At 31.7% G+C, this 17380-nt stretch overlaps 2 protein-coding genes across 4 annotated transcripts; one reads left to right on the top strand and one right to left on the bottom strand.

Annotated features, from left to right (window-relative positions):
- Positions 1 to 1080: 1080 nt before the first annotated feature.
- Positions 1081 to 8085, top strand: LOC116843949 (nuclear factor NF-kappa-B p100 subunit). 3 transcript variants are annotated; one of them, XM_032814926.1, is made up of 18 exons: positions 1081 to 1242; positions 2389 to 2541; positions 2742 to 2887; positions 3029 to 3210; positions 3346 to 3484; positions 4198 to 4339; positions 4452 to 4556; positions 4768 to 4879; positions 4945 to 5072; positions 5153 to 5350; positions 5455 to 5519; positions 5625 to 5876; positions 5969 to 6092; positions 6268 to 6512; positions 6588 to 6743; positions 7221 to 7331; positions 7412 to 7663; positions 7750 to 8085. In XM_032814926.1, exons 2-18 carry the CDS (start codon positions 2454 to 2456, stop codon positions 7873 to 7875), a joined length of 2571 nt encoding a protein of 856 aa, XP_032670817.1. In that variant the 5' UTR covers positions 1081 to 1242; positions 2389 to 2453; the 3' UTR covers positions 7876 to 8085. The 3 variants fall into 3 exon arrangements, with proteins under 3 accessions (XP_032670817.1, XP_032670814.1, XP_032670815.1); XM_032814923.1 differs by having other exon boundaries at positions 1150 to 1568; XM_032814924.1 differs by having other exon boundaries at positions 1151 to 1535.
- A 191-nt stretch (positions 8086 to 8276) lies between these two features.
- LOC116843991 (FAD-dependent oxidoreductase domain-containing protein 1-like) lies at positions 8277 to 15448 on the bottom strand. The gene is made up of 10 exons (XM_032815026.1): positions 15026 to 15448; positions 14342 to 14477; positions 13494 to 14267; positions 11286 to 11499; positions 10617 to 10931; positions 10004 to 10504; positions 9517 to 9662; positions 9303 to 9389; positions 9020 to 9173; positions 8277 to 8681 (listed from the first exon to the last, which is right to left on the bottom strand). Exons 1-10 carry the CDS (start codon positions 15189 to 15191, stop codon positions 8427 to 8429), a joined length of 2748 nt encoding a protein of 915 aa, XP_032670917.1. The 5' UTR covers positions 15192 to 15448; the 3' UTR covers positions 8277 to 8426.
- Positions 15449 to 17380: the final 1932 nt, after the last annotated feature.

The raw sequence follows: 17380 nt of genomic DNA on the forward strand, positions 1-17380 counted from the left end.
TATATATATATATATATATATATATATATATATATATATATATATATATATATATAATTTCTTTAATTATCAATCCTGTTCAAAAAAGATTTCGGGATTTATCTTTCGAGATGTTTTAATTAATAGATTACCTGACAAGTTAAATTTATTGAAGCATATTTTGCCTGCGAATACGTTGAAGACTTTGAGAATAAATAATATGTTACGTAAGAATATGAGCGGTCTATTAATATGACTCATACAGCGTGGTACTTTCATGATCGACAGACAGCGATAAACTTCGTTAATTTTCACATTGCATCGCGTACAGTCTTTTACGATATCCTTCTTATAATAATAAGGGATAATCATTTTCCCATTTATAGTTTTTCTTTTAAGTAGTTCTCAATCTTTCTACTGAGATTAATAATTAATTTTTAATGTATTGGACCTCATATCTACCCAGATAGCACAAAATCTTTAGAGAATGTTCTGGCACGTTCTTAGGATGTATGAATATCCTTAGAACGTCCTTTGAAGATTTGTGCTATATGAGTAATAGCTTTTATTTTATAAATTTTAATATAAAACTATTGTAACTTTTTATCTTTACAATTTAGATTAGTTGTAACAATATGAAATGATATAATTAAAATTAATTGTAAATTATTTCGTGTATAAACATGCTAAAATATAATACAAAATCTTCCAGAATAAATCCAAGATGTTCTAAAAAGTATCCTAAGTATCCTTTTAAACACATCCAACATATTTTGTGCTATCTAGATGGTGAAATCATGAGAGAGATGTTGAAATATACATCTAACTGACATTTTGGGAATTGAAGGTAGATTAGAATTTAACACAGATAGAGATAGAGATAGAATATGAGAAGAAAAAACAAATAATATGTTTCATTTATAATTATTTTATGTTGCATTTATAATTCGGAAGCTCGAGAAACAGTCGAGATAACAAGCTACCTTAAGTATCGAGTTTTATGTCATCATAGAATATGTTTTTCTGTAAAAATAAATTTGTTAAAGAGCGCATCAAAAAACACCGAGATTCGTGAAAAGCAAAGCCATATAGGGCGCCACGTGTCATGGATACGTTCCTAATCGCGGAAAACCCACAGCAAACCGCGCGATTGGCCGCATGAGTGGACATTATAAAACCTTCTGGGGAAGAACCTGCGACAAACTATCAAGGTTATGCAGCTGACGCATTCAGAAACTCGAGTCAGTTGATAATGCGCGTTCGGTGAGTAATGATCCTTCTGGCGATGCATACAATTTGCGACGAAAGAGAACAAGAGAAGTAACGCAGTTCCACTTGACGCTCGACGTTTTCTCAAACACGAGGTTCGACGCGCGAAGTTAACGTCGCGCGACAAAGATTTGCAAACAATTCATAAAGTGAAGATAATTGTATTTTTGCATCGGATAAACAGAGACTCGACGCAATGCCCGACGCATATGAAAACTTTAACATGGCGATGCTAATGAACAACATCATTCCAGATAACGATGCAGAGTCGTACCTCGCGTTCAACGGTAATGCTCATAAACATGCACCTCGGAGCTTACGTACGTCTTGCTTTCGCTCCGCGAAATCGCTCTTCGAATCGCAATCGAAATAACAATACAATATTTTTTGTTATTATATTATTGCACTTTTAACTGCGCAGTTCCGCAACACAATCGCACTCGTATATTCGTACTCACGATACTCGCGTTAAATATATCACTTATTGATTGTATATGTGCAGATGTATATGTACTAACCATACCATGATCACGCGATTTCTCTGGATTGCATTCCAATACATTCTTTTTGAAGAAAATTTTACTCAATACCTATAGTTCACGTTACATATACTATAAAGTATCGAGTAAAATTTCTTCAAAAAGGATGTTTTGGAACGCAACCCTGTTATATCGATACGTTTAAATGTAATTCGATTTAAATGCAATTTGAATTGATAACGTAATACTTACATATATGTGCTAAATTTTGTTGTGAGTGAAATGAACAGTTTTGAAATGAACAATTGTTATACACTGACCAATACAATTGCAAATTTATCTTGTATTTCATAATACTTGCTATATTGTACATTATATTTGGTATTATTGTAATTATGACAACATATATGGCATAACATATTTTAACATATTTTATACTAATTTTACATAATTTGTTTACATCTGACCATGTTGTATTATGAGCTAAATTTTATTTACCACTGTTATTTACCAAGTAACGTACATCTCAATAATTATAGAAATATTTCATGATTATGTTTTGTTTTAAAGACTGAAAGTTAATATGGGCCATCAGGGAGTTATGTAGCATGAAATTTGTTAAGAAATTCAGCTATACTTTCATATATTTTTTATCTTCTAGATTTACCACTGGTATCTAATACGAATATATTAAGTCCATACAGCAGTTCTGGGTCTCAGGGAAATATGAGTGCATCTCCCATGTCAACATCCTCGTCACCTCAACACTTAACAGATTATATTACTCTTAACGATGATACATACAGATATGAAGGTATTTTTGTTCATCCAATATATTGATTCTTAATTATATATTCTTAATTGTTATCAAATGACAATTATATAGGATACTAACTTGCTAACTATCTCTATTTGCAAATGTATCATGTGCTCTTGATGATTTGTATCATTAATGATTTAAAGCTGAATTTCATAGGAAAAACTTATTATACTTTTTAATTTTTTTCATAATAGCAGTTGGTGAACCATACCTTGAAATCATAGTACAACCAGCAGAGAAATTCAGGTTTCGATACAAATCTGAAATGATGGGAACACATGGAGCTTTGGTGGGTATACCACATGGAAATTCGCGAAAGAAACCTGCACCTGCAGTCAAAGTAAGTTTAATGGATTTTATGAATTAATGTTTAATGAATTTATGTTTAATGAACTTTACCAACAAAGAAATTATCTATACAATTATCTGGATCAATTTGCGTAATGTTTCTCTCATTACTAATATCACTTCAAATTTTCAGTTAAATAATTTTTCGGATAAGGCGATAATACGATGCACATTAGTTACATCTGATGATGAATGTAGAAATAATGATGGATGTAGAATATCGCATGCTCATAGATTAGTGAAGCGAGAGGGTACGGTGGATCAAGATGAACCACATTACTTGGAAGTTTCATCGCAAAACAATTTTACAGCCACGTATGTCTAATATCTCATTCTACATAATATGCCAGACATATATCTTCATTTTTCATTTCATTTTCCTATTAACATTATACTTATGATATATAATTTGTAAATATATGTTGATATGAATATTTGTATGTATTTCAGATTTGCTGGCATGGGTATAATACACACCGCGAGAAAACACATCAAAGATGAACTAGTACGAAAAATGCGCAATGAACATTTGGAAAATTGTAGACGTACAAACAGAAATGCTATTATTAGTATTCGCGACGACGCACAGGTAGTTTATTTCCATTCCCACTGTCATCTCCTTTGGTTTTGATAAAAACTTCATATTACACGTTTAAACATATATTTAGTATATACATTTACAAATACATATAATGAAGTAATCGTGATTACATGTGCTTTTGAAAACTTATATCTGTTCTTTAACTTTGAATCTATTTAAACATGTCTTTAAGTAAAAATAAGAGTCATTACTCTCTCCGGCGAATCAAGAAAGACAATTAGTAATGACATTGTATTTTAAGATAAACCGAAATTCATATTAATATCATATTAATATTAAAAAAATAATATTAGTATCTAATAGGACTAAGACATCCGTGCTTGCTTCTTACATGCCATTTTCAAATCTTAATATTAATGACATCGTATTATTTTTATATGTTTTCTTCACATGATTAGCCGTAGTTCGTATAAACGATTATTCGTATGTTATTATATAATATATATGTATATATGTATAATATATACGTGTCGCAGAATCCGTTTAAACGATTAAAAATTTAATTATATCGAAGCCGTTTCTATCAAGCGTTTTATCAACAAATGTATGCTAAACGTTTAAACGTGTATTCAAAAAATAGATTGAAGCGAGAGTTCAAAGAAAAAACTTTGACAAAACCTGAACTAATTCTTCATCTATTGCTTTCGGATTTCACGGCCATATAATTTTTTTTTTTTTGTAATGTTTCATCTTGATTACAGATTAAAGCTAATGCAGAGAATTACCAAAAGTCTATAAATTTGAACAGTGTCGCTCTTTGTTTTCAAGCGTTTATAGCAGATGATTTTAATATCATGAGGCCTATTACGTCGACGGTTTATAGCAATCCAATCAATAATTTGAGTAAGTTTTAATAATTTACCATGATATAATTTTTGTTAAAAATTTTTGTTATAATTGAGATTTCAAAATACTTTTATGATTAAAAAGTTTTAATATTGATATTTTTTAATAGAGAGCGCATTAACTGGAGAACTTAAAATATGTAGAATTGACAAATATACAAGTAGTTGTGAAGGTGGCGAAGAGGTGTTTATATTTGTAGAAAAAGTTGGTAAAAGTAAGTAATATTGTTAGTATATTGTTATAATATTGTAGCATTTCTATTCGACATACCTTGTCACAATGACATGTACTATATAGATTAATATATTTTATATATATTTTATATTTTATATTTTATATTTTATATATATATATATATATATATATATATATATATATATATACACACACAAACACACACACACATACATATTTTTTTATTATAGAAAATATAAAAATAAAATTTTTTGAACTAAACGATGATGATGTCGAGATTTGGTCCGATTATGGCCGCTTTTCGGAATTAGATGTTCATCATCAATATGCCATTGTATTTCGGTATGTATGCTGCGCGTTAAATACTTCACAATGTAAATAATTGATTACTATTAATATGTTTGCAGAACTCCACCATATAAAGATCAGAGTATTACTTCTCCACGAGAAGTCTTCATACAATTAGAACGTCCTTCTGATTCAGATTGTTCAGAACCAATCAAATTCACATATAAACCTAGTGATCGGATGATAGGTGAGTCACTGTTATTTTTACATATGTTAACAACACTGTTATAAATTGTTTTCTTTTTCATTTTTTGTTTTTAATTTTAGGTAGAAAAAGAACGCGGGTTTCTCATTCCAGTAGTGTCGAGTTGACACAAGTAGCATTTAACCACAACGTAAATTCGACACCGGATATACATATGAATTCTAATGAAAGTGAAATGTCTACAGAAATAAAGAAAATGTTGGACGATAGATGTTCTTCTAGTGAATTCCGCGATTTTGTTGAAAGCATAGATATAGAAAGTAAAGTATTGAATTCTTTATATCCATCGGTAAATTCTAGGATCTCAACTTACACGTTATCTTTAAAATATCGACGTGTTGTTTAATGTAGATTAATGTTTCAGGGTACACGAATTTGTTATCCAATAGCGAAGAGAATAAATTAACTTTCGATGGACCATCAAGAAAGGCAAGTATCGAATTCATTGTATACCGACTTACAAAACATGTTAGTAATTACAATCTTCATTATTATTATGTCAGTGTTGTAACGTTGCATTTTGTGTACTTATAGCAAGAAACCGACAAATTATTTGCCAGGAATGTTGTTATTGATGCTTTGAAACGAATCAAAGTGGAGCCAGATAAAGAGAAGCAAAAAGATATTATCAAAAACTCGTTCAAGGATAGATCAACTTACGGAGACTCACCACTTCATTCTGCGCTTCGATATGGACAAAGGAATATCGCCAAATATATCTTTATACTTATGAGCACTCTTCCAGATCATAAAGATTTAGTGAATATTCCAAATAGTTCTGGGAAGGTGAGTTTTTCAGAGATAACGGTACATATATTTTTAAATAATGATAAAAATATATTAATATATTGTAATATCTATGTATATATGTGTTATAGACAGCATTGCATTACGCTGTTACACAAAATCAACCTGATATTACTAAAGTATTACTTCTGCTGGGTGCAGATCCAAATCTTCCTGATCAGTGTAGACAAACGCCATTGCACAGTGCTGTGAAATGTATGTATACCGATTCAAAAATATTTAAAATAATCGAACACAATATGCTTTCTAAATTAATATAAAATGAGTATCTTAAAGTATCTCGATTTATTTCAAATCAAAATAATAGCAACAAAATGTAGTACGCAACTGTGTTATGTATCTATAATTACATGGAAATATAATTTTTCAGTTCAAGAAACGAGAGAGTGCGTCGACATTTTACTGAGTGCAAAGGATATTAACTTAGAAGTTTACACAGATTTAGGGTGGACAGCTTTACATTTAGCTGCTGAAGCGGGATCGTATTATGCAGTGCAGTCTCTTGTTAAAGCAGGCGCAAATGTCAATAATGTTGACATGTCGTGCGGGAGAACTGTTTTGCATATAGCGGTGGAAGGAGGACATCGGGATATAATTGAGTTTCTGTTAAAAAACGTACTGTGAAATGTTTCGTTTACAGATATATCTTTCCCGTATAAATGATACTGATATTTTTTATTTACTTTATAGACCAACATAAATGTAAACAAGAAGAATTTTGGTGGAAATACGGCATTGCACAATGCAGTCGTTACACCGGGGGCGAAAGCTAAAGAGATATGTGCTCTTCTGATAAAACATGGTGCTGATCCACATATAAAGAATCATAATCGCGAATCAGATCAAGTATGTCTATATTCATTTATTAATTTAGTAACGTAATTAAATGTCCAAATATATAATGTATTATTTTTTATACATATGAAACTAATTTTAATCCAAAATATTTTCTTGCTATTTCGTGATATGGTGACACTGTCGTGGTATATAACATGAAAAATAGCATATAATATTCGGGGATAATAAAAAAAATAATATTAACAAGAATAATTACTAAGTGAGAGATGTATTTTGTATAAATTCTAGCAAGATGAAAATGCTACATAAAAGTATCTAAATTAATTTATTCTTTCCTTAAAAGAAAATCCTTTTTGTAGAAAAAGATTTATCGTTATCGACAATGAAAATAATTTCAGTACGTCTTAAATAAATTTTGTAAATAAATAATGTAATAAATTTTGTAAATAAATAATGGATTCGACAAAAATGAATAAAGTATTTAAACAATTTTCATTACATTTTACAATCATACTTTTCTAATAGGAAGAAATGGTAGTTACACCAATTATAAAATGTGAAATGGATTCGGAAGATGAAAATGTTGAAGAACTCTCCGGGCAATCGTCCTTCGACTTAGCATCAAACGATCCAGATGTACGATAATGCAAAAGATACCTATTCCATTACTCTTATTACCTATTGGTCAATAAAAGAAAAATTTTGCTTCGTTTCAGATCTTAAGCCTTGTATCCGGTAAGCATGATGTATTATTGAATATAATTGACTCAATTAAAAAAGAAGAAGATATTGACGAAACGCAACAGAAAATTTGGCTGGATGCAGAACAAGAAAAGCAATTGTCAGCTATTCTAGATAGAACGAAAGGATGGAATAAATTAGCTGATTATTTCAATTATAAATATCTAGTGAAGACTTTTCAGCAAAGCTCGTCCAGTCCGACATTACTTCTCTTAAATTACATCGCTGTAAGATATTATTCTCTTATACAACATTTTATGTTCTCTCGAACGAAATAGATAATCAAAGTGCGTAATTTTTACTCCTCTACTAGATACAAAGTGAGACGTCTCTTGAGCAACTGCGAAATATACTACAAAATATAGGCGAAGAAGATGCTTCTACATACATGAGCCAAATTTTATCTAAAACATTCATGAAGAACACGGTTCGTTCGTGAATGTGAAGATGAATTATGTTACGTTTATACGTGTCGACACAGTCGACATGATTATGAACTATAAAATATTTTATTTTTTATATCATATATATTTGTATAAGTATGCATCACTTTTTTCATATACTGCATCAGTGTATTTGAGCTTTATATATACTTTATTTTCTGAAAGCGCAAGTTAATATTAAACAAATAAAATTAATTATACAAGTTTATTAATTTCTTCCGTTCAAATTGTGAAAATATGTATGATTTTTGCGCGAGAACAATCACTTGTGAAGCAAAGTAAGCTATACACAATACGCATCGAGAAAACTAGTCAACATCGCGGAAAGGAAGTAATAACGATTTCGGTATCTTCCAGTCACGAACACATCTTCTTTATGTAAATTTGGTAAATTTGGTTATTTTCATTAGTTCTCTTTTATTTAAATAAATTATATATCTATATAATTATTAATTTTTGTATGTAAATTATATATATTTACAAATGTACAATGATTGATGATACAACCAAATACGAAAACGATACTTTATCACTTTTTTCCTAGCGCTTAAAACATGTTAGCTTCTTTCATAGGTTCTGAATCTAGGAATCTCTGAAAACTTAGTTTGGACAAATCTATACTAACATAACGATTATAAAGTATCAACTCTGCTATTGCGCGGCCTACCGCTGGTGCCTTCTGAATACCGTGTCCACTGAAACCAGTCGCCATGAATAAATTCTTGTGATAAGGGTGCTGGCCGATGATACCGTTTCCGTCGAAAGTATTATACTCGTAATACCCAGCCCACGACGACTTTACCTGGTCGAAACATAATAATACAAATATAATTATACATTTCTAATGAAAAATAAACTTAATATGCTTCGAGTACCAAGATTTCTGAATATTTATTGTGATTATATTAAATTGCAACTTGAAAAACAAGATATAAAAAAGATGTCAATACTTTGTAACATCATAATTATATTACATATATGACTACAGCAATGAATAACGCAGTTAATTGCATTTTAACTGTATTTAATGTATAAATTATTTGTATTTGTAGAGATCACATAAATATCTCATAGTTAATATAATCAAGTTTAAATCTCTATCACGCACATATTATTATTTAGCGGAGAAAAGATACATACCTTTAAGTTTTCGAATGCCGGTACTCTGTGGGCGAGCGCTGGCCACACTTTATTGTCGAAATATTCATGGTCAACATCTAAATTATTCACCGACGGTTCTTCATGTAATTCTGGTGATTTTCCGCCAATGAAATTACCCGCTAGACCGTCTCGTCTGTGTAAATCATTTGAAATTTATATACGTAATACTACAATGTTATATTTGATTATATTTTATATGATTATATTTTATTTCGGTTCTAATATTGGTTAAAAATATTTATTATATTCCTCAAATATATACCTGAAATATGTACCATTGGTATCAATCGTTAAAGGTGTATTTAAACCAGGTCCGTTGGGACTATGAAAACAATACACATATCTTTTCCTACAAAAAAAGAGGTAATTCTCATTTAAACTTCCCGGTAATATTAGATTTACAGTAGAAGCAAATAGCAAAATTGTAAGTAATTTTTGCAGCTCTTAGTATTAATAAAATTAATAAAATTAATTACCTTGGTACCACTGGTAGAGGTACAGACAATATTCCTTCACCGGTTCCAATATCTGCCAATTCTGCTACATCGCCACTAAACGCGCCCGCAGCGATAACACACATACAAAACTGTATCTTCTTAATCTCACCATTACTTGTTTCTATCTAATATAAATATGCAATATTAGTATTAAAGATGATATTGGGTACATAACTGACAACTTGTCCAAAAATCCAGACAGTGGATTTGACCACCCAGTTTGTTCAATTAACGTTAACTAATGATTGTCAATTGACATGAAGTAACGCAACAACATGTGACATTTTTGGATATCAAAATTCTGTGGTTCTCGCTTACACATAAACTTTTACGAGAAACTGCGTTTTACAGATATGTATTCCCAGCGATGTCTTTTGTTGGGATTTATTAGGTCGCAAAATATCTTGCTGACGTTTGAACAAACTAGTTAAGCAAATATATAATCAGTTTGTAAATATTTACTTACAACTACTTCATCTAATTTTTTTACAGGTTCCATATCATTGTCGTAAGCACCCGGAATTATCCTATACTGGAAAGCTTTAACTTCTCCGTTAATGTAGTGAGCACCTAAGTAATTAGCTTTATTTTTCAAGGCGCACAACAAAGACCATGGATCAAACCATCCTTCCTTTTCAAGACCGAGACAACCCGCCGCGATCCCATCAGTATTCAACCAAGGAAACATGCGCTTCAATTTTTCCTGAGTGAGAACCACATTTTTGGCTCCTAAAGAATTCTGTAGCTTGGAATTGTTTACCAGTGTCTCAGCACCTTTTTCACTTGCCAATATTAAGTAGCCATAAGGATGAAAGTTTATATCGATGGGATTTTCATAAGGTATACTCAGATATTCATTGATATTACGCAGAAATTCTGCCCCATATAATGACATCTCAATATTTTCTTCAAGAGAGAATTGTTGGCGTAGGCCGCCTACAGAGAGAGTTGTAGAAGCCTTTGCATACTAAAACAATTAAAATTAAATACAATTTTAAATTTTAGTTACTGTTATATTCCAATAAAATAAGGAAATATATTTTAGAATTCAAAAAGATGTTCTCATGAAATGATCTTACTGTAGGATCCTTCTCAATTACGCCAACATTAAATTCATCTCTGTGTATCATCTTCTTTAACCAATATGCTATTGAACTACCTATTGCACCACCGCCAATAATAAGTACATCACACTGGTATGGAATATAATCGGCTTTTCTCCATTTAATTTCCAAGTCTGATAATAGTGTGTCATTTGAAAATATTTTCTTCAATTTCTTCAATGATGACCAATCTTGTTTTAAACTTTTCAACATTTTTTTACTTGCAATAGTAGTGTCATTAAAGTTTCTATATTTATTTATATCTTCATCTTTGTCCTTGGCTTCTGAACACTGCAAATTTAATATAGTAGTAATTATTGTGTTAATATTGTGTAAAATTAAAATTTTCCTTTAGCTGCATTTTCTTAACTTATATTTTTTTATTAATTTCTACCTTTCAAAAGTGTAATATACATGCAAATAAAAATGGAACAAGTTTATCACATCTTTATAAGTATGTGTAATAAATGAGATATGCTTACAGTGTGCTTCTATAGGTTATACATTAATTATAATTATTATTGTAACAACAAATATTGGTAATTTAATAACTTTTATTTCATAGTTAACGGGAAACTGTCTGATCAATTTATAACCTCAGTCGAACAATACACTCTTTACTATTACATATTTTATATAAATTACCTGCTTTCTGGACGGATTTATTACTAATTGAATTGCTGAGCAGTGTTTCAAAAAGCTTACATGTCCTTTCCCACATGTCAAATGTCGCAACATTTTTGTCAATTTTGAAACTTTTGTTACTTGTTGGAGAATGTGCAACCACTTAACCACTTTCGGAAAACGGTTATGCCGTACTTTTTTGTATTCCAATAAGTATTCGCTCTTTTTTGGACAGTGTCAAAACTACCTTTTTCTCTTCTTATTTCTTTTCTCTTTAAATTATTTTTTATTGTTTCGCGTCAAGACTATAAAAATATAATCAGCGATAGGATATAAAGTTCCGTGCCTCTCTGTGACAGTCAATGAACGCAGTGAATTCGGAGTCAAAATATTTATATCACGACAATGATTATGAATTTATAGTCATTCTTCGTGGAAGGGAAAACTGTGACTTCACGTTGATAAATAGGAAAAAATACATTTTTCGATTCGTTATCATATCGCTTTATTTTTTTATCGCACACAATCTACGATACACGTTATTTACACGTGATTGCATAAGCTGTGTTGCAAAATTCATTGCCTAACTATAGCAAAAAGCTATAGTTTATGTTACATATATTATAGATTTTCAGCACTATCAATAATTTTGAAACACAGCCATAATAACAGTCAACAGGAGAATCTAATATCCTAAAGGAGTTACTAACATCCTATTAGTAACTCTTATAATTAAAACTATCGGACAAGCTCTTATCAAAAAAAAAAAAAATATATATATATATATGATAGCTTATGAAAGACTGATTATATTTGCTCGTTTTCTCTATATTAATGTAGACATCAATTAATATTTCCTGTATATAATGCATATTTTTTCTAACATCAAACTTTAAATCGACTTTTTTCCTACGATTATGTGCAGTGCGCCACAAATGTTATTATTTTATAATCGATTTATCGCAAACGCAATCCACAGTTATTGCATAGGCATGAAGAATTGTTTAGAAACATTTTTCAGTTGCATTTTACAATTTATTCATTTGCTATAAATGTAGATATCAATTTACTAAAATAGAATTTAGCAAGTGTTAGCTATACTTGCCGAGCTTATCCTTCATAATTGTTTCGAAAAGATTTTATCATCTGACTTCTAACAATTGGTTATAACAAAAAAAACATAATTCTTGATATTATTAAAACATGAAAACAATACACTATTCTTTTTTAAATAATTGTTTAAGAAAAAAAACAAAATATATATTTGATTCTCTTATTCAAATGCATTAATTAATCATTGAATATATTATATTTAGGATATTTATTATTTTGGAAAGTTACTTTGGAATTAACTGTTAAATATATTGTTATCTGTAATGAGATTTTGTTGATCCATTTTGACATCGTTTTAGTAAAATATGTTGTTTCCTAAAAAAAAGTACACAGTCACATAATTTTTAATTATATTTCTTTTTTCTGACAATAATTTACAAAATAAGAAAAGGATAGTTTCTCTACAGTAACAGAAGATATAAATCACTAAGAATATTATGATATCTAGTTAAAATATTCAGCCATCATTTTGTTATATGCTTCTTACAATGTTGTATTTTGTATTAGTTTTATTAATGAACAAGAAAATAGAATGTAATATTTGAACAATGCTTGAACAATCATTCTCTAATAACATATATTTATATAGCTTGAACAATCATTCTCTAATAACATAGATTTATATAGCTACTATAAGTAATGGTAGTTATATAAATAAAATGCACAAATTTGTAAAATTTCATCTCACTTCATGAATGATGCTAACATATATTTTATACATTGTTCAAATTCAAATTCTAGACTAATCTTTTCCTGACAATAGTTACTCAATCATATATTTAACAAAATAAGCAATACTCTATTTCTATGAATAAGTATTTTATGCATTTCTGCTTGCTTTTGTATACATTATTAAAAAAAAGAGAAAAAACACTCTAATACCTATGTTATTGATAGACAGTTGATTCTATCTTATAACTTTGTATAGTTCGATTCATTTTCATTACGATATCTCGTAAACTTTCACATCCTAATAATGAGAAATCGTCAGCAAAAATGCTCACTTATTCTCATAAATCAAACAGACGACAGACAGAGGTACATTGCATTGTACCGTTGTTAAATCTGATAAGTCTTTATCCATCAAATTAATTCAGAAATACGACTTATCAGTATCAGTCTTTAATACCTTGATTATCTAACTTGTTGCAAGGTATCAATACTAGCTTCGGTATCATGCCAGGTGGCGTAATAAATTGTTGCGTAGTTTGCGTCGTAATTTGTGCAGAATATCGCATTTCCGCTTCCGTGACTATTTTGCAGATGTTCATCTTGATGTCCGCTTGCATCTTAGCCGGGAACTTTTTCACAGTTTGCGCCATGCTGGCGAAAAACAACTCTATGCTGCTTTTATTTTCGGATAGATATGTTTGATTAATATCTTCTTTCGCGTTGCCCGATTCCTCTACAGCTGTAGGTCCAGTCGTGACTGGCGTTAAAACGGAGCTCGTCACGAGAATAGGATTCGTTATTGTATTAGCATCAAGAAGCGTGTTTGCGCTGTTAGGCTTCAGTATACTATAAGAATTTGGAACACTAGAGGTGGACGCAAGAGACTTCGTTCGTTTTGGACGTATTTTTCGATACTTTGACTGTATTTCCTGGGCGTAACTGTCGATGTTCCGTTGCGTGGATTCCTGCGAGTTGATTGCTGTTTTCTGTGTAGCTAGTTGTTGCCGGCCGTTGCTCTTGTACGTTTCTACCATTTCAGACTCTAATATTGGATCCGCTGTTGTTTCCTCGAGAACCTCCAAGTACTCACTGTAATCTTCATCGTTTCGATCCTCCAATTGTTCCAGTAAACCTTCTGAGCTTATTCCACCTGCGTTTATGTCTTGTATATACTCCTCAGTCAGTTCTACGCATTGTGGTTGATAATCGGACTCATGCCTATAAAAATAACCTTGACTGAGAAAACGAAACTCAGCAAAACGATTTTGTTCTCACAAGAAAATTATTCTTACGGGAATTTTAAGAAACTCAAATGATCTTCAAAGATCCATTTTTTTCTTCTCACACCCTCTTCTGTTTTGACTTTATACTTTAAGATACGGCAATAGGTATCCCTAAGGTTCTTCCATTTTAATCTTACCCAAGTTGCTATAATAAACAATATCAAGTTTTACTATTACTGTATATTTATTCAGTAATAAATTAATGCAATATCTTATCATATATAAAAGAGGAACATAATCATATAAAGAATCGATAGACAAGAAAAATATTTTAGGTTTCTTTAAACACTGAAACAGATGATATCGTGAAAAGTAGAGGAGAAAGGAATAAGAATAAGAAAAAACAGAAATAAATGAAATAAAATTAATATCTTTTGGGTTCTGCTGATAGGTTCAGTCACTTTTAAATAAATCAAGAGGCTTTAAGAGTCTTTACATACAATGATCGTAATATAATATAATCAACTGGATATCAATCCCAGTCAATGATTTATTTACAAATCTTTAGCCCATCTTTAGAGTTCATTGAACTAAAGATTTATAATTATTGATTGGGATTGATGTTCAATTGATATTACATTACAATAATTATGTGTAAAGGCTCTTAAAGGTTCTTGACTTATTTAAAAAAAATAAATGATACTACATTCACATAATAGGACAGATGTAAACAAGAACTCGCAAAGGACGTACGATCGAGTCCGAGCTCATCGGAGATGCGTTTCCAGACTTTTTGTCTGAAGTCTTGTAACTTGATCGACGGACCTCGCACCTCTGTGCTGTACAATACTGGATGTTGTTTGATCGCTTCTATGATCTTCAGCGATATCTTGTGCGAGTCGGGTGGTACTGGCATCATCTTGCGTTTAACCTGCGGGAAAAAGTCGGAGCGTGGTTAGATGTAATATTTTGCGTATAATACCATATACGCTTCGCGATCGTTGGTGCATCAATCGTTTTCATATTCCCGCCGTCAAATTAAAGCCCGACGCGGTCAGACACGACGACGCGACATTTTGCGTGAAAATCGCCGATGTCGATCAGTCCGCGTTTATTCCGCTGCATTTCGATGTGCGTAAATCGTCGTCGCTGCTGCCGCGTGATTGCGCGCGCGGACATAAACATGACGTGGTTAAGATTGGACGTGGGAATCGGACGTTGGCTAACCAACGAACCTATTGGAAGTATTATGCACCTTGCAAATTCGCGAAAATCGCTCGACGATTGAAAGATTCCGGTAAAAGACACGACGTTCGCGTACACGGCGGCGTTTGTTGTTATTACAATGTCGCCATCATTAGTTCGTCGCCATCATGCATTTCCGTCGCGAACTCGCTCTTGCGGCCCGGAAATCTAGTTCTATTGGTGCGCTCTGTTCAAAATGCCGTCCTGGTCCCCTATTCTTAAAATAGTTGCGTACACGTAAATTTTACTGCACAGGTTTAATTATACTATAAAATAGTTGCGCAATGAAAATTACATATACGTAAAAATTTCAAGAATAGGGACCTAGATTTTACATTTGTTTTTAAGTCTGTTCTTTTTAACTGCATTGTTGCACTGGTGCAATAAATTATAATGAGACAAATATATTTTATTTCACTTTAGCTTATTGTACCAGTATAGCAGTACAGCTGAAAAGAACAGACCACTTTTTTCATGTGTCAAGTAAACTCATTGAAATATATACTACCTGGAACGCGCGCTATCTCTTGAATATTGCGAGATAAGAGAGAGCATGCTTATAGGTCTCGAACAGCGCTCTGTCTTTGTCACAGTACAGTCTGCACCAAAAGCTAAGTCGGCTGATTTCTAAACATAAGCTGAATCTCCGAATTAGGAACCATCTTTGCTTTGTTTTTCTTAATAATAAGTCGATAAGTGAATATTAATAAATGAGAAAAAATATATATATTTTTTTTGTATGTTAAATTTTCGTTTATAAGCTTAAGTTATTGCCATTCAGTGGTCACTGCTTTTCATATTATCTCTAACTTTTAACTTGGTTTGTATCATTCTCCCCACTCTCGATTATACTATGAACTAGACAAAGATAAAAGAGAAAACAAGGAACCTCTCTCATTTCTTGGCTGCGTTCAAATTTCTTATCTGGGTGCACTCTATTACTAAAAACACTATAGTATATGTAACATATACTGGCTGGGTTTGCTTTGAGCACTTATGCGCTATAAGCGTCATTCTATCTTCTTCCCACATGTAATGAGCGATAAAGATAGAATGGCGCTTACAGTGCGTAAGCCCCCAAAGCGAACGCAGCCACTATAGCACTTCTAGTACTAGAGTGCACCCGGGTAGGGAATCTGAACGCACTCCATCGGAAGCGTCCCGATTGACTACGGTACGATTAGACACAACCAACCGATGCAAAGAATTATTTAGTGAATTACCAGGTCGAACTAATCATTACAATCTATGTCCAATCGTACCGTGGTCAATCGGGTTCCATCCGGCCGATACCGATTTTCACGCTGTTCGATGCGCCATCTGCATCCATTTTTGAGGTGGAACTATGTTCCCTACGCCCATTTTCAGACGCCGGTAAAGTGTCGATTTGTATTGCGTGTCCATTCTACACTTATTTTCAGTCATACTACTTTACGCTCATTTTCCGATCTTAAATAGATCGGACCATTATCCGTATTTTCTGCTCCGGCTATTAATTCTGTTCCTGCGGATGTCAATATTTTTTTTGAACTTCTTGCACTTCGATTGAATTTGGCACTAGTCCTTTTCTTACATCTGTTATGCCACAATTGCATGTATAAAGGAAAAGTATATTGAAACTATAAGTGAATAATACAGATGTTAATTATATCATATATTAAAAACTTTATTAATCTATTGTGTGCGTGTATGATGATGTGTGTGTGTGTGTGCGTGTGTATGTGGTGTGTGTATATTGGGAGTACAAATAAGTCTCCGCCGTTTGACAAAAGATGGCCCTACCAGTAAGTTATAGTTGAAATTGTCAGATGTAAAATGTCATATCGTAAGGTTGAACATCTGGCAACACCATAACCTTGAAAT

Source organism: Odontomachus brunneus, unplaced genomic scaffold, assembly GCF_010583005.1.
Source record: "Odontomachus brunneus isolate Ranch 3 - 2012 unplaced genomic scaffold, Obru_v1 Obru_scaffold_037, whole genome shotgun sequence".
Lineage (NCBI taxonomy): Eukaryota > Metazoa > Arthropoda > Insecta > Hymenoptera > Formicidae > Odontomachus > Odontomachus brunneus.

Coding starts and splice junctions, on each gene's coding strand:
- LOC116843949 (XM_032814923.1), top strand. CDS start 1,445: ATGCCCGACGCATATGAAAACTTTAACATGGCGATGCTAATGAACAAC. Junction 4,880..4,944: donor CAATATGCCATTGTATTTCG/GTATGTATGCTG, acceptor ATATGTTTGCAG/AACTCCACCATATAAAGATC. Junction 6,744..7,220: donor ATAATCGCGAATCAGATCAA/GTATGTCTATAT, acceptor CTTTTCTAATAG/GAAGAAATGGTAGTTACACC.
- LOC116843991 (XM_032815026.1), bottom strand. CDS start 15,191: ATGATGCCAGTACCACCCGACTCGCACAAGATATCGCTGAAGATCATA. Junction 9,663..10,003: donor AAAAATTAGATGAAGTAGTT/GTAAGTAAATAT, acceptor TATTTATATTAG/ATAGAAACAAGTAATGGTGA. Junction 8,682..9,019: donor CGGCATTCGAAAACTTAAAG/GTATGTATCTTT, acceptor TGTTTCGACCAG/GTAAAGTCGTCGTGGGCTGG.